Source organism: Myxine glutinosa, chromosome 6, assembly GCF_964187855.1.
Source record: "Myxine glutinosa chromosome 6, kmMyxGlut1.1, whole genome shotgun sequence".
Lineage (NCBI taxonomy): Eukaryota > Metazoa > Chordata > Myxini > Myxiniformes > Myxinidae > Myxine > Myxine glutinosa.
The window spans coordinates 63,443,486-63,464,492 of NC_136266.1; the positions used below are offsets into that span (position 1 = coordinate 63,443,486).

General features: G+C 40.2%; 1 protein-coding gene across 1 annotated transcript in view; it reads left to right on the forward strand.

Moving 5' to 3' along the window:
• MED24 (mediator complex subunit 24) overlaps positions 1-21,007 on the forward strand; it is a 97,702-nt gene that overhangs the window by 74,626 nt on the left and 2,069 nt on the right. The window contains exons 18-24 of the mRNA XM_068120173.2: positions 9,439-9,538; positions 12,626-12,801; positions 13,039-13,306; positions 13,578-13,759; positions 14,063-14,156; positions 14,764-14,863; positions 20,651-20,731. Of these exons, the coding sequence (XP_067976274.1) occupies positions 9,439-9,538; positions 12,626-12,801; positions 13,039-13,306; positions 13,578-13,759; positions 14,063-14,156; positions 14,764-14,863; positions 20,651-20,731 (1,001 nt within the window). The remainder of the gene's footprint in view (positions 1-9,438; positions 9,539-12,625; positions 12,802-13,038; positions 13,307-13,577; positions 13,760-14,062; positions 14,157-14,763; positions 14,864-20,650; positions 20,732-21,007) is intronic.

A 21,007-nucleotide genomic window follows, 5' to 3' on the forward strand; every position in this document is an offset into this window, starting at 1 on the left:
CACAGCAGGGTCAGAGATCATGATGTTCTCCTCCTCAGTGAATCTCTCCATCAACAGCCTCTCCATTGCCTCACACACTGTTTTGAGGCAAAAGAGGGACTTTGCGTAGGCCTTTCCACTGAGAACACCTTTGAGAGATCCACTTGTTACTAGTTGTGCCTCAAAGAGAATCTCTGCATATCCAGAACCACGCATCTTGTGTCCAGTGAGCATCCCGATGTAGTTCATGGATGTGTGGAAGGGTCCAATCGTTACTACATGACTAGCAAATTCATTTGGCCAGCGCCAGATGATGGGAAGGGCTTTCATGCAGACACCCAGATCAAATGTATTCAGGACCCATCTCTGACCCACCTCAGCAGTTGCTGCCTCGGAACGCTTCAGTAGCTCACGAACAACTGCGTTGTCTGTGATCGGTTGGTGGATAGGCGTGCAGTAGTCGACTGTTGATTTGCTGGGTGGGGGAGAACCAGTTGCAGAGGTGAAACCCCCTAGCCCAGGCACAGGCTGCAGGCCATTGCCATGCCATGCAGGCACCAGGCACAGACCGATCACAGACAACGCAGTTGTTCGTGAGCTACTGAAGCGTTCCGAGGCAGCAACTGCTGAGGTGGGTCAGAGATGGGTCCTGAATACATTTGATCTGGGTGTCTGCATGAAAGCCCTTCCCATCATCTGGCGCTGGCCAAATGAATTTGCTAGTCATGTAGTAACGATTGGACCCTTCCACACATCCATGAACTACATCGGGATGCTCACTGGACACAAGATGCGTGGTTCTGGATATGCAGAGATTCTCTTTGAGGCACAACTAGTAACAAGTGGATCTCTCAAAGGTGTTCTCAGTGGAAAGGCCTACGCAAAGTCCCTCTTTTGCCTCAAAACAGTGTGTGAGGCAATGGAGAGGCTGTTGATGGAGAGATTCACTGAGGAGGAGAACATCATGATCTCTGACCCTGCTGTGCTTCTCAGAATGACCCAGTCTTGCAACCGAGAGCACCTCGATGAAGCCCTCAAAGACCCCTCAACTCTACTCCTCATCAAAAATTTGCATAAAATTTGCATAATTTTGCATAAAATTTGCAGCAGTAATTTGCATAAAAATGGTATGTGGGACATTTTTTCAGCTTGGGGCCATAGCTAGTCATTTTCTACACATTTTTTCCAATCTAGAAACACTGATTAGAAGTATATCTCCGGGGGGTGCAGGGGGACCTAGTCTTCCTACTAGACTATAATTGACCACAACATTTGTAATTAATGTCTTGGACTTGAATTGTTTGATAAACACCATTCTGTAAGAATTTTATTGCTTCAAGAGGTGGTGGACAACCATAACAATCAAAATAAATTTTTTCCTCGCTATTGTAAATACAAACCCATTGAGAACCATTCCCATTATTATCTTCGAAATTCATAATAATATTCTTTGTATTTTTAGACAACTTTGTTAATTCATCTCTCATACAAATAACCACATTATCAATTTTTAGGTTTTTTAAACAATATTTAGCAAGTTCTATATTTGATGTTGTATTCTTTCCAAATTGTTTAAACCATTTATCCACTTATTTACGAGATATAATCCATTACCCCTTTTAGTTAGTTTTACACCTGCCTGTGCGATAGAAGAAAGCATATCTCCAACTAACAATCTCGCTTTATCAGGTAGACTTTCACGTTTTTCAGCAAAATCTACAATTACCCCACTTCCACTAATTTGTCTCTGCAACTTCTTGTTATGTCTTTCCAACTCTTTTTGAGCCTGTATTTAAGCCTTCCTTTCTTTAGCAGTTTTTACCGCTGCTGAAATACCACCCGTCAATGCTCCCACCACACTTAAACTATCAAATAAAGTAATTAGAAACGGAAGAAATCATCCACTCGCTTCCCTTGTTGCATATTTCTTTAACATAGGTTTTTTCATTTAAATTTAAGTGAGCCAGTATCATTTAGTGTTTTCACCTGATCTTTTGTGAGCAAAACATCAATTCTTTCTGCTCCTTTTCTTTGAATTGTATTAACATTAATAATACAAGGCTTTTGATTTTGAATACAAGATAATAGTTTACTAAGATTGATTTGATTAATATATACCCCAGTTGGTTCTTTCCTACTCATTTATTTATTAGAAAAATCTATGTGATATTAATCATAACGCAATTATCTGTATTAATCTGTAATTCTGTTTCTGCCAAAAGCAAACAATATGTATCAACCTCTTCACTCTCCCCTCTGTCAATGTTTCGGGAAGTATCCACTCTATTAGAGTTTATAGTTTCCTTTTGAGAACTCAGGTCAATTGCGTAGATTGTATAAAGTTTTTGAAACGCAATCATATCCAAAATGGGATATTTATTGCCGTTGCTTTCACACACCTTTTGGTAAGACTTGTCGGCTTCCGCATAATCTTTTTTTTTCCAATCTATCTCGCGGGTAAAATGTTCCATCCAGATAAACCCGAAGTTCTTTTACCTTAGCATTATCACTCAGTGCATTATTCTTATCAGTACCTTCATCTCCATCTGGTTTCTTAAAAATGAGCCATAGTTATCGTGGCTTTCCTTCCAGAACACCCAAATTCCACGTGTAGGTAGTTTGGTTCAGTTTAATGTGTTGGCATCTTCTTTTAAGCGATGGTACATTTAGTGGTTTCTTTGAGTTAAGTCTTTTATTCAACATCTCTTCCATTTTCAGATTAGAAATATATTCGCTAATATACCAACACATTTCATTAATAACAAATTTATTCTGTGCAGCGAAAGCGTTGGCAACACTAAAAAGCAATCGATTTTCATTATCGTTCCTTTGCAGTTGAAATCTAATTTTAAGTCAATACAGAAGTATATCATATTCACAAAATCCAAATATACCCTTAAGGGGAACTGCTACGGTAAAACTATTGTCTGCTTTTGTATCATCGTTATATATTGACTTTCTTTGACTATAACCAGGGTCTGTGTTTGTTCCTGTTGACATATCAGGAATAAAACCTTCAACGGCTCCCTTACCCATTCTATCACGACACGAATATAGTGTAAATTTCATCATTTCAGATGTAGCAGAGACATAATCAACCGCTTCAGCCTCTTGTGTTCCAACATACAAACGAACACCATCAAACATTTTCCAGAAGAAATCATTTATGAGTGTAGCATTAGTGTTATTCGCAGCCTTAGTGAATGTAAATTCACACAACAAGAAACTATCAGCTAGATTCAAGTAAGTTTGTTGATTGTTTATTTCAAAACTTTTTGTTCCGTTTGAATTCCAGTCTGTTCCTGTTGTAGCATTTACCTTTAAATAGTCTTCCTTTTTAGTAGAGTTTGAGATGATAATCGTATTATCCAAAATAAAAATACTATCAATCGCTTCCATACTTGTATTTATTTAGTAAAAAAGTTGTTAACATTTTTGAAACCCAGACCCAAGTATTTGAATTATTTTTTGCCTTTCTTGTGGAGATAGTTGAGTTTTACCTTTCTTAATTTCTTTGATTGCTTGTAATTTATAAGACTCCTTTTGAGTGTCTTTTATACTCTTTATAGCACCCGCTACATTTCACACGGCAGAAGTGGCTGAACCCATTAGGTCTTTATGTTTAAGAATATACCCATTAGAGTATCAAAACTCTGTATCAAACCAATACCCATTAGAGTATCAATTATCCCATCTCCTTTATTTCTAAATTGATGTCCTACACCCCGTTGTCTCTTAGATATATAGTATCCTCTACCAAGAAACATACCAGATAAATGGTGTAGTATGGTGAAATGGTGAAAGGAACAGTATGGTGAACTTTCACCTTGTAGTATGGTGAAAGGAACATCCCATCCCCATATTTTGTAATTATTTTATATTTTCCCAACTCGTGTTTCCTCACAATAACCATTGTATGTATTAGAAAACTTCACGTCAGTGAATTCTGATGGAAATAATTTCTTCATTGAAGGAAATCATATGATTATCTTGGTCGGTTATCCTAAAATTCACTCTATATATGGTTTTTCCTGACACAGGGAGATAAACCAGATTTTCTGGTTCCATATTGAATTTAGAACCAATCGGGGTTGAGTATGTGCTGAATGAAAATATTGTATTTGTTCTTATTCCATCGTTATAAGCACCATCAATCAAATCACAGTGAATTAATACCAAAATTTATACCTGACGATATTTGAATAACATTATATCACTGTAAAACGTTGCATTTGTCTCAATCTTTTTTGAGGAGAAACCCAATAACTCTGAATGAATTATTTATTATGAAATCAACTTTATAATTATTTTTAAGTTTAATAGTTGATTTTGAAGTATGTTTTTGAATATCTATAACTATTTTTCCGTTAATCACCTTGGTCTTTCATAAGACGGGCAATTTCAGAAGATATTTGGGAAATCGCATATGCCCCAGATGAAACTGTTATAGTTTTGTATCCACTTCCTGGATTATAACTAAATTTGTTGTTTTTCTCTGTGATATTAAAAAGGGTATTGTAAGTTTCCATAGACAATAACGATGCCTCATATTCTTTTTGTGGAATCAAGTTGTAGCCGGTATGGGAATGAAGCCGTGTGATCACTCGTTGTGAAATTAAAACTAAGGATTGTGCTTCTCATCTTATTTAATATGTAATAAAATATCTTTGTATTGGCATTTATTAATTATTTTCATATTCATCAATTGGTCTAAAATGGCTGAAGTTTCATTGAAACAATTGTTTCCAGCCTTCTTACTACCTAACAACAATAACGATCTCTTAACTAATTGTGATGGGTCATTTGGAAGAAAGCTAATGCATGAACCTAGCTTACTTAAAGCTTCAATAATATGTTTCTCCTTGTCATTCTTTTTACTTTTACCAGCAACAGAAACTCCATAATCAAGCGAGTTTAATAAATCAAGATATAACCAATCATCTTCACTTTGTGTGATGAGAACACTCCCACCCAGCACTCCCACCTTTAGCCTGGTGTTGGCTTAGCGGTTAGGGTGCCGGCTTGGGATCCTAGGATCCTGGGTTCGAATCCCGGTCGATCGCTGAATTAACGCTAGGGGGTTGACTCAGCCTGTCATCCTTCTGAGGTCGGCAAATTGAGTACCAGCTTGCTGGGATGAATGATCACGGTGTGTACCCCGATTTAGAATAGGTACACCGTATCCCTGTGCATCGTAAGAGGCGACCAAGGGTTGGCGCCAGGAAGGGCATCCGGCCATAAAAACATTGCCCTAAACAGGGAACCATGATTGTCATGGGGCCCGCAAGGCTAACCCCCGCTCTAGCGGGGAAAATGGCCTTAAAACGATCATTCATTCATTCATATTCATCTTCACTTTGTGTATTCAACGTTTCATCAAAATAACTTGAACTATGGTATCCATCTTTTGTGAGAAGAAACATTAATCAAGAGATTAATTTAATAGATGGTCGGGAATAACTTAAGAACATCAATTTATCATTAAATATCAATACCTTTTCTTTAACAAGATAGAACTGTGCTGGTTCTTCTGTTGGAATGAGACTTGCTATGGCTTTTGAAACGGCTGAATATTCATTGTTTTGAAGAGCTTCCACAACATAATCAGGAGGTTGATTTACCTTTTCCAGTTGTTGAAATAATCCTTCATCATCATATTCTAATTCTCCTGTATCCCCTAATTCTTGCTCGGTCATTTGACTAAAATCTTTGAGTATTTGAAATTTTCCAGGAGTGTGTTCCATCGTGGGAATTGTAGAGGGTTGTTCTCTTTGTTGGGAAGTTTTTTAAAGCGGCTGAAAAAATTTATCTTGTTTTCTTTCAAATGCTTCTTCACCCGTTAGTTTCTGTCTGCGTTTCTTCTTTATGTCGTCTTGTTGCTTTACAACTTTTGAAGCTAACTCCTGATGTTCCTTAAACCTTCTTGCTCTTTCTTGTACGTTCATTTTCTGTATTTATTTTTTGAAAAATATAATTGACTGAATTGTAAAGGTCAATCGGATTCTTTCAAGGTCAATAGGTCAAAAATTCTTTATTAGCATTAATACGAATGGAATTTCTTCTTCACTAATACTATTATTTCTGCTTTTCATGCATTGGCGTGGTTTCTTCATCAACATCAAAACCGAATGATAAAATATTAACTCCATTACCACTCAGATGTTTCATAATTTGTCTCATTCCTTCTGGATTAGTTTCTAAAATCCCAAGACCACCAGATTTTAGTTTCTTTTATTCACTCTTACAATGTGAATGTTTTGTCGTGCCAAGAGAGACGTCCTCAAATATTTGACCTTCGTTCCTCAATCGCATATGTTCCTCCATTGAAATGTAGTAATAATCGTCACCTTTACTTCCCCTGGTCGTATTGCCCTGGTTGTTGTAGATACAATATGAATCATAGGGTGTTTAAAAAAAAAAAACTTACAATCTTGAATACAACAAGTTGAATAAAACTCATAACTGATAAAGATTATACTCAAGCAGAAAATGTTTGGAAGAAGTTTAATATAAAGAATCTCGGTGAATATCATGATTTATATCTCAAGACATGTGCTTTTATTGGCTGATGTGTTTGAGGCTTTCAGAGAAGTTTGTCATAACAAGAATTCATATGGATTAGACCCTGCTTATTATTATACAGCTGCAGGGCTGGCTTGGAGTGCTATGTTAAAAATGACAAAACAGGTTTGGGTTTAATCGGTGATGTAGATATGCTTTTATGCTTTTGATGATGGAGAAGGCTAAAAGAGAAGGAATATCTCAAGTATGTTCAAAGAGATATGCTAAAGCAAACAACAAATATCTTCCTGGTTATGATGCAACAAAAGATAGTTCTTACCTGATGTATTATGATGCTAACGATTTGTATGGATGGGCTATGTCTCAGGCTTTACCTTATGGAAAACCTAAATGGGTAAAAGAAAATAATTATGAAAAGGTTCTACAAGATATTGTTATATCAAGTCAAAGTGAATTGGATAAATCACAGGTAGGATATTATTTTGAGGTTGATTTAAAATATCCGGAAGAACTACATAACAAACATAAAGACTTGCCATATGCCCCTGATAAGATGAAACCAAAGGAGGAATGGTTTGGTGATTATCAACAATCATTTTCTACTAAAGGAAAGCCGACAGAGAAACTACTTACTACATTATATGATAAAGAAAATTATGTTCTACATCAAAGGAATTTGAGACAATATTTGGCTGCTGGTTTGAGAGTAAAGAAGATTCATGGAGTTTTAATGTTTAAACGAAGTCAATGGTTGAAAACATATATTGACTTTAATACCAAGAGAAGAACAGAGGCAAAGACAGATTTTGAGGACTTTTATAAATTGATGAACAATGCTGTGTTTGGAAAGATAATGGAAAATGTTAGGAACAGACAAAATATAAGACTTGCTACATCTTGGAAACAAGCATCTAAATTGATTAATAGACCCAGTTTTCAAAGGGTAGAGGTGTTTTCAGAGAACGCTTGTGCTATTCACATGATTAAAGAGAGTATTGAAATGGATAAGCCTATTTATATAGGAACAACAATTCTTGACATGTCAAAATTATTAATGTATGATTACTACTACAACAACTTAAAGAGGAAATATGTGGATGATATTAATTTACTTTATATGGATAGACAGTTTTATTTTGAAAATCAATACGCAAGATATTTATAAGGATATGTCTCATGATGTTAATAGCAATTATAACCAAAACAACAAGTTGTTTTCTCCAAAGAATAAAAAGGTTATTGGAAAGTTTAAAGATTAATTGGTTTAAAGGGCTACTGCCGCCTTTTTTTTACTGATATATAAATGATAGAACCAAGCAATCACCAAACCAAAGAGTGGAGAAAAACGCAGCCTTGGTATTTAAATGGAAAACATAATTAATGTGCAAAAATATCAAAAAAGTCTTTTTGAAGAAATAACCAAAAGAAAAGTAAATAAAACAAATAAGCAAATACATTTAAGCACAAATAAGTTAGAGGCTCCTCCCAGAGGAGTCAACATCCTTGAATGGACATAAAATTTTGATGGTTGCCAAGAAATCAATGGGAAAATCATTTACTACAATCTTAAAATGATATGTGGCTCAGGAGGTGCTCAAACAAGGACATTGAGAGAGGTCTATCATTTCATCTCTGCTCAACAAAGATACTTGTACCAAGAACCAAGTTCCAACATATTGTTTGTTAATATACATATACTTGATGGTGATGAATGTTATAAGAAAATTCAATTTTTCACTAAAATAAAACATAAACAAATATTCATTGGTCCACTTAGTGAGTAGAATCAAATGCAGTCCCCCTCCCCAATTCCCCCTGCCCCCATTTCTCCCTCTCCTTCCCCTCCCAAATTCCCCTTCCACCACAAGTAGTAGGAGAATGGGGTGTCTTGAATGCGCCGACTAACAGCGAACGAACGACGCGAGTGAGAATGAGCGTCAGCGAATGTTTGTTGAACATCTTGAAATCTCGAGTATGGGAATGAATTGGAGGATAAAATCTAATTGAAAATCCAGTGATTCAATAATTAACCTTAATTTTCTCCATTGACTTCAATGTTAAATTTTAGTGTGCAGAACCCCCATTCTTTTACAACTAACCTGTGCAATATTTACATCCCAGCACTCCCACCTTCAGCAGGCCGTACAGCGATATAATTATAAATAATCTGTAGATGGAAATTTGCATAAGGCACTAGCACACAATGGCTTGCTGTTCATGGCAGATACCTGCAGATTCATACATTACGGTACTTTGTATGCACCATATGGCTGCTGATTTGCCTCAATGCTGGGAATGCATCCTTGCTGCTGATGCACTATCCACTGTAGGTTAAAGTTAGAATTTGTAATTTGTTTGGGATGTGGGTGACAAGTCAGCTATTCTTAATCAAAAGACCCTGTGCAATCTTTTAACGTCCAACTAATTCTAGCAGACAGGTCACTCAGTTTATCTTTCTTCTGAGGGAAGGCACACCCACTGATGCAACACCTGGCCTGCAAAGCACGTATCTGACTGTATAATCTGTTCGAGAATGAAACCTCAACTACACAGCTCAAAGATAAGTGTGCTACCTCTACACTATCCTGTCGGACTACCACGCGGTATTTAACATCCACAACAAATGCAGCCTTTGGGTCCGAGAAGGACATGATGCTCTGTAGTATAGCGCCTCCTGGCAGCAGTGCATGAGGACAGCAATTTTAGTTGGGCCTGATCCTTTCAGTAATTGAACCCATCACTGAACAGCTGAATGGGGAGCACAATTATTGAGTTAATCTTCCACTCTTAAATTATCCTTTTTCAAATTTATATTCAATAAGGAGTAGGATGGTGATGTATGTTCACTCTTCCTCTGATTGATCTTGTACCCACTCTAACTCCGAACTCTATTTGTTTTTCCTCCCCTCCCACTTCCTCTCTTTTGCATAAATGCAGACAGGTGAAGTGGCACGAGGTTTGCGCCAGCTTGCCTGGTATCATGTCAGAAGTGCTAAATGCCTGGGAACTAGGCTTGCTCAATATGGAAGCTGTTCAGGTAACCATTTACCTGCGCTGCTTTGTTTCCTGTTTAGAATCCACTTTGAACTCTCACAATTGTGTTTAATTGGCACTTCATTGCACTACTGATTAATAAGGTTGAGATCAAGCAAATTTTATCTGATGGCATTTTGTATGTGTTGCTTTACAAAGGTCATTGAACAGTTTGTTGTCGTCATCAGAATGATCTTTCAAACCATTGACTATTATAAACCTATTTTTTAATTCTAAATTAAAATCTTTAAACTTGAAGTTCAAAAAGGGATAATTAAATGCTTGCTTATCTTTTGGCTGCCAAAATTCTTCATTTCCTTGAACTCTGTGTCTGTTTACTTGTCTACTTTGAACCATCTGGTTGCTTTTTAATCAACTTCAGTGGTGTTCTGCTGTTTGCGGAATGGAAGTATATGCGGTGCATACAGCTGTGATTAAACTAAAGTTGTTTTGTGTATTTATTTTCTATTGGTTGTTGCTCATGTGTTGTGTTGTGCCATGTCATGTGTTGTATAACCCACATGTTGCTCTTTGTACAAGTTTAACTCGAGAGTTCATAGAACACATATGTTCACGATCAATCAAGATGCTGCGCAGCCTTGTGAAACAGGACGTGGGCGGGATTTGAGTGCAGCAAATTTGATTGGTCGTGATAATGTAAAATGGTGTAATATTTTGTCCAAATACTGTTAAATGGAAGGGTTTTAAAAGCGACAAAAGGTGATTTGTGTTTTCCAGTGTTCAAGTATATAATTCCATTGAAAAAAAAAAAAAAAAATTAAAGCCTGAAGAAAAAATATTTCGAAGATTACCGCAGTTGATGCAGTGTCTTTTACACCACCTTATTTAAAACATTAAATTACTTCTTCGTGCCTGTTGTTTGTGTCCTTTATGACATTCCTAAAAACACTATGTTTCCTGTTTCGATTTTCCATTTTGTGGGGTTCGTCAAACTTTTCCATAGGGTTCTTAAGGACAAAAGTGAGGCTGTCAAGGTTTTTTGACGACATAGGTCAAAGGTCAATGTTCTCTCAATTTTTGTCAAACCTGTCAGGCTACTGCCTGACGCCTTTTGTCTGTTTGGTTGTCTGTTTGTTTGTCTGTGAACAAGTTATCTCAAAACGTTGTGTCCAGATTCGGACAAAATTTGGTGGGGAGGTTGGGTATGTGACAAGGACGAAATGATTAGATTTTGATGAAGATCTGGATCCAGATCTGGATACCAGAATATTTAAAGCGATTCTTCACCATTCAGAGATGGGGCCAAAAACTATATATAGCACAATATCTCAAAAAGTTCTGGACGGATTCGGATGAAACTTGGTGGACTGGTTGGGAGTGTGACAAGGACGAATTGACAAAGCTCTACCCAGTGCCATTCTAGTTATAGCCTTGCATTCAAACAAAATAGAAAATGATTCCAAACAAAATTGAAAATGATTCCAAACAGGATGCTTACTGTTTTTAGGGACATCATGAAGGACGCAAGCAATGGGCATGAGGAACTAATTTAATTTGTTAAATAAGGTGGTGTAAAAGATGGTGTACCAATGGTGATAAACTTCCAATTGACTGTTGTTTTTTCTACAGCCTTTTAAACTTTTATCCTATTCCAATTGAATTATGTACTTGAACATCATAGAACACAAAATTGCCTTGTTTGCATTTCCAAAAACCTTCGGTTTAGTTGTACTTTGACAAAATCTTTCAGTTTAGCACTTACCGGTCTCAACCAATCAATTTCCCACATACTGAGGACTGAGTTGTCAGACGGTTCAGCTCTGGGCTGTTCCGTTTGACCCATCGGCTTTGTTTGGTTGTCATTGGGCCTGTTACTCAAAGTTCACGAACAATGCTAATATCGATCGTACTTGGAAACGCAAAGCAAGAGTTGAAAAATCCGTCCCATGTCCTTTTTCTCAAGACTTCGTGGGGTAAGGTGTTCCATGGATTGTCTAATTGTTTATGATCGAGCAGAAATTCTGAAGCTTTCAGTACATCAGGAATTGCAATGGTTTTGAAAACGTTAAAAAAACTAAGCATGGGGATTTTTCACAATGGATTGGAAATAAACTCCCTGGATGTTCCGTACAGCGGTGGAAATAAAGTGTGAATCTCATGTAGGAGTTAAACGACAAAGGTCAGCAGGTTCACAAAGTACGAAAGGAATTTGGGGTGGGGAGGGTGGTCTTCGCAAATGAATAACCCAAAAACGAGTAGCAATGGCCTGGAGCGGAACAGAATAGGATTGAGAAAGTGTAGAAGAGATCGTGGAGACTCATGGGTGAGCCCGTGCGGTCGTGATAGGCAGCACATTTGGAAGACTGAAGTGAGGTGGACGAGACAATGGATACAGATTATTTCACAACTAGTAAAAAAAAACTGTCAAAAATTACGGGTTGGAACTGTTTATTTGACGGTGCACCCTCTTGAGCATGCCAAAGTCTGAAGCCTCGGCCTAGTTTCAGGTGTTCTTGTATCTCTATTTATTAGGCATCGTACAGACGTAAATGAACACTAGTTTTACTCTGTGTGCATGTTGTACATCATGTGCAGTGGATTTCACCTCTGAGCCTTGTATTTATTGTTATTTTTAAAAAAGCTTCTGTACACTGCCCTTCAGGCTAGGTTTGTAAGCCACCGTCTACATTTCCAATAGAAGAGATATAATTACTCTTTTATGGAAAATGTTTTTCGAGTTTGTTTTATCCTCAAAATAGATTGTAGTGAACACACATTCATGTTAAAAGATTGGCCTTTAAAACCTACCCTTATGAAGGGGGACAGACATCTGTGCAAACACACAAACTGACGTGTTTTATATGGTGCATTGGGAGAATGAGGGGATGACTTAATACAGTTGGGTAACCAGTGTGGACTCATGGAGGGCGAGCAGACGATGTTTTCTCAAGGAACCTGTGCGACCTGGGGTGGATTGAGGAGGGTAGAGGTAGGATAGGGCAGTTCAGAGCAAGGCAACTTTAATCCACTTGAAGCAACTGCAATCGGTATATCCTGACAAGGCTCTGCATTAAATACTCTGTCTTGTTGGAACTGAGATTGATGGATGCAGTTTTCTGTGTGGGCACAGAAAATAACGGACAACCTCAAGGGAAAGCTCTGCAGCCTCGCTGTGTGCGCTGTCGCATGGCTAGTGAGTCACATTCGTGTGCTGGGACTCGAAGAGAGGGAGAAACCTCTGCAGCTCATCCAGCTCCTTGTTACTCCAGTCCCTGGGGAACCCACGATGCAGTTCTACTCAGAGCGGTGAGTTTCCAGTATGCAGAGTCTAAAGGAACACTTTGATATTGAAACGGTGTGCTCTCTAACCATGAATGCACTGCCAGGCGGATAGGGGGTCAGACGATGCATGAGGGGCATGTGCCGTGGGGTTGGGGCACGTGCATGGTAGGGAAGAGGCACAGGCCTGTGGTACAGGTTTCCACGGCACATGAGGAATTCAAAGGAATCTCTGTGTTAAGCAAACTGATTCTCCTGTGACAGGGTGGCGATTATGAGCTCCATCATTGAACGCATGTGCACCGAGGTGTTGCAGCAAACTGGTACCAGCATAAAGTTCCAGGGAAACTCATCTTCTGATGGTTCCCATTGCCGAGACCTGTTGCCTGGAACCCATCCTATACGCGAGCTGCTGCAGTCGGCATTTGCCTCTGCGATGTCACGTGGACTGCTGGACACGCGTGCGCTTCTCACCCTCGAGGCCGTTATGCATACCGGTGGCACACATTGGTTCACCGACAACCTTATCAAGGTAATGTTTGATGATTAGCTCATATTATTGGAAGTTTGTGATTTCAACCCATGATCCCAACATCATGAGGCACGTGCTCTGTTGGGATTGCCATACATGCTTGGTTTACTTTTCTTAGATACTAAAACCTCCATTAGGCATGTGATTCCCTTTTGTTACCTAAATACTCTGCATGAAGGAACATTTTCTCATTTCAAATAATCCATTACTGTTCAACCGGTTCTGCTAATCATGACCTTTTGGTTTGCGCACCGAATTGTCATCCCTTTAGGAGCTTCTGAAAGAGACCCGCAAAGACTGTGCGGACCGTGCTGTGGAACTCCTCTATGGGGTCTTCTCCCTGGATCTGCATCAGCTGACGTTGTCTCTGTTGGGTCACGTTCTCCCTCCTCTCTTAACTACGCCAGCCAAATGGCACTGTCTCGCCGCTCCTCCGGGCAGGGCCCTGGCCAGGTGGCTCCCAAGCGTAGCTCTCTGCACACACACATCAATCAAATTGCTTCAAATGGCATGGTTGCATCTGGCACATGCCAACAAACGATCCACATTATCGTTTTATCGCACTGATACTGGCACATGGGTCACGTCTTTAAAATACATTTCCACCTTTGAAGCTGCGTAACAATCCTCGGTGTAATGGAGCTTCATTCGTGGCATCAAATAAACGTTTGTTTAATCTTCGGGTTCTTCCCCTTGAAGTGCTAGTTGGTTGAATTTAATGGTTCCTATTTTATTGACAGTGTTTTCCTCTTCTAGGCTCGCTGTATGGTGCGCCATCACATCCTACTCGACTCATAGCAGGAGCCAAATATCGGCCAAGTATAGGAAACGGCCACGCGAGGATGTCGAGGTAAGTGTACCCTGCTTCTCCTGTCCTCCCTCTCAGCCATGTCATGGTATTAACATGGCTGAGAATAGGAGCCCCACAGGCATCATGAGATGGGCCGTTTGGAGCATGCGTGCATACAGATACAGTAGTCTCATCGAGAGACTTGAGCTGTAGTGTCGCAAATGAATATTGCTGAAATAATATGGGCACGAGAAAGGTCCGCATTTTCTGAATGACCGAGTCATTTTGGCGATATTTGTGCAAACGACTGGAAATGCTCTCCAAATCGTGATACAGCCTTTGTGTTCAACTGGAGTTTTCGCTATGCGAAACTCGAGTGTTGCAAGAGCACACCTGTTCAAGTGGCCTGGCCACCTAGCCTATCTCAAGGAGATAGGGATGGGCCAGGCATCAGCCTGGGGTATGGCCAGACCGAGGCGTGTCAAGTAAAAGAGTGCTGGGGAAGGGAGATGGGGGGGGGGGGGGTAAATATTGCACCCTAATTGCCTCCAAAATATACAGATGGCCCCTTACTAGCAGCAGGTAGATCAATGTGATGCTTCGATTTTGTAGGAGTAAGGAACACTTACCACTATCTCTGACAACCATTTGTGTGTGTCTGGCCAAGGATTACATAAGCCTCTTCCCCCTCGATGACACTCAGCCTTCCAAGTTGCTTCGGCTGCTCAGTTCCAATGAGGAGGATAACAACGCTCTCTCCAACCCAGGTCTGATGACATAAGCACACAACACGTGGTTTTTACAGTTTTAGGCATCGGTCTTGCCGAGAACCATTTGCGTTCGCTATAGCTGCACATGATACATGTATTGCAGTCACTTCACACAGTCTTTGACGCTCAAACTGGGGGGGGGGGGGGGGGGGGGGGGTGAGGGGGCGGGGAACGTTTCATAACAGGATTTGTCTTTCACGCAGATTGGCCCACTCGCCCATTTTCCTTCTTATCTACCGTTATGTAACGTTCACAGCCATGATTTCCCCCAAAGCATCACTGGAATGAGAACACTGGTTAATTTGGCATTGCTCGTCCCAGCAGCAGTCAGGGCAGGAATCTAGAATTTGTTAAGGGTAACGGTACACAAAGGCCGAGTCTTTTTGAAATGTACCTTGGGATGTTTATTGTCCACCGGTGAATGCTAGCGGGTGGGACGCCTATCTTACCAGTGCTTCTGAAGGATGGCGTCCTCCCTGAAGCCCCCACGTGATGGTTTATAGTCAGGCTGGGACTCAGGATGGGTCTCAAAGGCGAGCGTGCTGCCCGCTGATCCATCCTGCCATTGCCTTTTGTGGTGATTGTTACCCTGCACTCGTGAAGCAAGAAGCGGGGTTAAGCATTAACTGCGTACGTGTGCTGTGTACGTGTGCCGTGTGCCGTGTGCCATGTGCCGTGTGCATTTCAAAAATTATTTTTCTGGGCAACGATTGGTCCGATTGACATGAAATTTTCACCATTGGAGCGCCTTCTCCTGTAGAATATTTTAATGATTATTATGACGTCATAGGTCACGTGGTACAGGCGCCATCTTGGAAAAACTTCACACCTCTATCTCTGAAAATTGAGACCTGGCTCCTTGTCAACTACTCCCCATGGGGAATAAGACATGTTAATGATGATGTCATCAGTACCTTTGTTATGACGTCATCATCGACAAGTACAACACTTATCCATCCGATCATAATTCATTTTTTACAGCAACTGTTGGTCTGATGGACACAAAATTTTCACCAAAGGAGCACCTCCTCCTTTAGAATATTTTAATGATAATCATGACGTCATGCAGTCACGTGAAAAATTAAGTACACCCCATGTAAAGTTTTGACTTTTTCAACATATTTCAACATACAGCTATTTGATCTTCATTTCTACAATATTGATAGACAAAGGTGATATAATACAACAAATATCATGAAACATTTACATTTTGTAGTCCATTGTATAATTTAAATAAACAAATGCAAATTGCGCATGTGGAAAAAGTAAGTACGTTTGTAAGTACGTTTGCTCCAATAGGTGGTATTGCTCACTTTGGCAGAAACAACCTCAAGTAGGCATTTCTTATAACTGTCTACCAGTCTCTGACATCGTCTGGGAGAATTTTTTGCCCACTCCTCCATGCAGAATTCTTTCAGCTGTGCGATGTTTGAGGGGTTTCTTGCATGCACAGCTCGTTTCAAATCCCCCCACAACATCTCGATGGGATTTAGATCCGGGCTTTGACTTGGCCATTCCAGAACCCTCCATTTCTTTCTTTTCAGCCATTCCTTGGTGGATATACTGGTATGTTTAGGGTCATTGTCATGTTGCAAGGTCCACCTTCGGTTGAGCTTCAACTTCTCTGACAGATGGCCTCACATTATCCTCAAGCACCCTCTGGTACAATGAAGAATTCATAGTGGATTCCATGATGGTGAGCTGCCCAGGCCCTGATGCAGCAAAGCTGCCCCAAACCATAATATTTCCACCACCATGCTTTACAGTTGGTATCAGGTTCTTGTGGTCAAATGCTGTCTTTGGTTTTCACCAAACATGTCTTCTGGTGCTGTGGCCAAATAGCTCTTCCTTTGACTCATCTGTCCAGAGCACATTGTTCCAGAAGTGCTGGTTTTTGCCTAGGTGTTCATTGGCAAACTTTAGTCTTGCCCTGATGTTCTTTCTGGACAGCAAAGGTTTCCTCCTGGCACACCTCCCATGTAGATCAAATTTGTGCAGCCTCTTTCTAATGGTAGACTCGTGCACTTTGACATCAACAGTGGTAAGAGCTACCTGTAGGTCCCGTGATGACATTCTGGGGTTCTTAGAGACTTCTTTCAGCATCTTGCGCTCTGCTCTTGGGCAGAACTTGCTGGGGCGGCCTGGCCTGAACAAGTTGGCAGTTGTTTGGAATCTTCTCCACTTGTAGATGATCTTCCGGACAGTCGAATGATTGATTTCAAATTGTTTGGATATCTTTTTAAATCCCTTCCCAGACTCGTAGGCATCTATAACCTTCTTTATGAAGGCCTCAGAGAGCTCTTTTGATCTAGGCATGGTGACGCCGCACACTTTACTAACAAAGAGCAAACCAAACTAAATGTCTGAGGTTTAAATTCGACAGGTTCCTCCAAGATCCTCTCTAACGATGTTCTAATCATTTGCACCTGAGCTGGTGCACCTGATTCTAATTTTAGGTATTTGAAGTAGTGATAAATGTAGGGGTGTACTTACTTTTTCCACATGCAAAATTTGCATTTATGTTTATTTAAATTATACAATGGACTATAAAATGATAATGTTTCATGATATTTGTTATATTATATCACCTTTATCTATCAATATTGTTGAAATGAAGATCAAATAGCTGTATGTTGAAATATGTTTAAAAAGTCAAAACTTTACATGGGGTGTACTTACTTTTTCACGTTACTGTAGGTCATGTGGTACAGGCGCCATCTTGGAAAAACCAAAAAATGTTGCACCTCTATATCTCCAAAACCGTTGCATGGAAAAAATTGAAACTTGGCTCATTGTAAAGAACTCCATATGGGGAATAGGTGCTGTTAACCATGACGTCATTGGTGCCATAATTATGACATCATAATTCGACAGGGCCAACGCTTAGTCTGATCAGTTTGAAATGTATTGAGCGTGATCTATGCAACAATTCTATTAGAGAATATAAATTTATGATGTCATCGCTCACTGGTCTGGCAGCCATATTGGATCAAAAAAAAAATGTTCAAAAACAAGAGTTGGCTCGCAACAGGTTGACTGCGCAGGGTAAATATTCTATGAATACCATCTTGTTTAATTGGCACTGGGCTGTGCACATTCCTCACTACGTGTGATGTTTGGTTTGTGTTTAAGCAACTCAATTGTGTATGGTCACATACAGTCGTGGCCAAATATATTGGCACCCTTGCACTTTTTTCAAATAACTCACCATTTCTTCCAGAAAATTGTTGAAATAAAAAAATCTTTTTAGTATCCACATATGTATTTCTTTGGTTTTCAGTGGAACAAAACAAAAAAATCTGAAAAAATTACTAAATCTTAGCTGATTCCACAAAGAAATCCTAAAATGGCCCAACAATATTATTTGAACCTTTCAGAACTTGTTGGAATTAATTTGATTTCAAGCAGGTGATTCTCCTTTACTTTGGTATTGAACTCACCTGTGGTGAGTTGCAGGTGCCTGCAATATTAAAATCACTCATTCAACCAGTTTAAATAGAAAAAAGGAGTCATTCTGCTGATTTGTGTTGCTGTGCGTACCGCAATGAGCATGGAGAAAAGAAGGAAAACCAGAGAATTGTCTGAGGAGGTCAGACACAAGATTGTAGCCAAGCATGGACAATCTCAAGGCTACAAATCCATCTCCAGAGACCTTGATGTTCCTGTGTCCACCGTACGCAATGCTATCAGGAAGTTTAAGGCCCATGGCACTGTAGCCAACCTCCCTGGACTTGGCCCCAAGAGAAAACTTGATCGAAGATTGCAGCGAAGGATTGTTCAAATGGTGGGGAAAGCACCTCATTCAACTTCCAAACAGATTCAAGCTGACCTTCAGACACAAGGTCTGACAGTTTCAACTCGCACCATCCGTCGCCAACTCTATGAAAGGGGGTTCTATGGTAGGAGACCCAGGAGGCCCCACTGCTGAGAGAGAGACATAAGAAAGCCCGACTGGAGTTTTCCAAAACACACCTGAACAAGCCAAAATCCTTCTGGGAGAATGTCCTGTGGACAGATGAGACCAACTTAGAGCTTTTTGGTAAAGCACATCATCTCTATGTTTACAGAAAACAAAATGAAGCCTTCAAAGAAAAGAACACCTTCCCTGCAGTTAAACATGGAGAAGGTTCAGTGATGTTTTGGGGTTGCTGTGCTGCCTCTGGCACTGTGTGGCTGAATGTGTGCATGGCATGATGAAATCAGGAGATTACCAAGGCATTTTGGAGTGCAATGTTCAGCCCAGTGTCAGAAAACTGGGTCTCCATCGAAGGTCATGGGTCTTGCGGCAGGACAATGACCCCAAACACACTTCAAAAAGCTCCCAGGAATGGTTCAAGACAAAACACTAGACTGTTCTGAAGTGGGCAGCAATGAGTGCAGATCTAAATCCCATTGAACATTTGTGGGGAGATCTGAAAACAGCACTTTGGAGAAGGCACCCTTCAAATCTGGGTGAACTGGAGCAGTTTGCACAAGAAGAGTGGGCCAAACTGCCTGTAGATAGGTGTAGGAAGCTCATTCATGGCTATAGGAAGCGCTTGACTGCAGTTACTTTGTCCAAAGCCTGTGCTACCAAATATTAAGTCAAGGGTGTCAATAATTTTGTCAATGCCATTTATTTTTATTTTCTGATTTAAAAGGATATATTAAGTTCTGAATCAAAAACAAAGGTTCTGCAATATTGACGGTGAAATAAAGAATTGTGGAGACCAAATACTTTTGTCAATTTCAACTTATATTTCGAGAAAATTGCGAGTTATTTGAAAATACTACAAGGGTGCCAATATTTTTGGCCACGGCTGTACATTGAGTTTGTTTTTATTATTCTCTCTCTCTTTGTCTGGTGTACCATACTCTTTGCAGGGTGTCTGTGCCATCGAAGCAGCTCCCTGAGCAAGGGTTATACTGTGGGTGGGTTTGCTTTCCAGCAGTTGGCCTATCAGACCTTCTTCCCAGCAGTTGTTGGTTTACTTCCCAGCAGTTGTTGGTTTACTTCCCAGCAGTGGTTCGGGCAGTAATTTGTAATTTGCTCAAGGTGTCTGCGACAGCTCACCTACTCTTTGCAAAGAACAGTGTGGGATATTTACCAACGAATGCTCGCAGATGAGACTTTCGGCTTAACGTGGGACGGCATACACTGATTAATCACCCTGCCTGTGAAACACCAGGATGACAGTTTATAGCTGGGTGGGGATTCAAACCCAAGCTAGACAGCTTAGTGTGTGTACTTCAAGGCCATCCTGCCGGCCCTGTTATTATTATTATTATTATTATTATTATTATTGTTATTATTATTATTATTATTATCTGTTTGTTTTGTTTAGAGCAGGTTTGCTTGTGTGCGCCCCACCTTTACAGGGATACCTGGAAATGTTTTGATGTCAGCGCATTCAAAAAACATTTTTCCCAATCGTGCATGCTGCCTGGGCGTTTTTAAACCAAAAGAGAAAAGACTATAAAAATAAGGTTTACTCACACTAGCAGAGGCAGGGTCATGCAATGGGTCTGGGTTCCTGAGATACATGATGATGTGTGCTCATAAATAATTCATGGAAGTACAGTTCACACGTGCCTAGCGGGGCCTGTTCTTTGGCTCAGCGTTTAAGGTTCTCCTGAAACTGTGCCAGACACTTTGGTGACTCAACTTTCACTTTGCTTTCTGGCCCCCAATCAAGCGGCCTGGCCGCCTCGGCTGGCGGTGCTGGAGGAAGAATCGATCTACTGTGGCCTGGCCTCCCGAGCTCCCTGTAATTGCACTGATACGAACCCGTTTGTCTGTGGCAGGTGATCGCTCCATGAGCAGTTCTCTATCGGCATCGCAGCTCCACAATGTCAACGTGAAAGAGCCTTTGAATCGAGTCCTTGGTGTGTATGTCTGAACTTTACCTTTCTAGTCTAGAGAAGTGGTGTGATGTTCAACCTGCAGTTGTGATGAAATTGCGCTTCCTACATATTTAACACAAATGGACCTATCATGTAATTGACACTGTGATAAGCTATGGTGCAACCTCGGTGCATTTTAAGGCATTTCTGTCTCTTGTTACACTCAGTCATTGTGTAATAGTGCTGCAGTGCACTGATATTTGAACCTTGACCTCCCCACCCCACCTCCACTTTCACGTGCTCTGTTGCTTGCCTCCT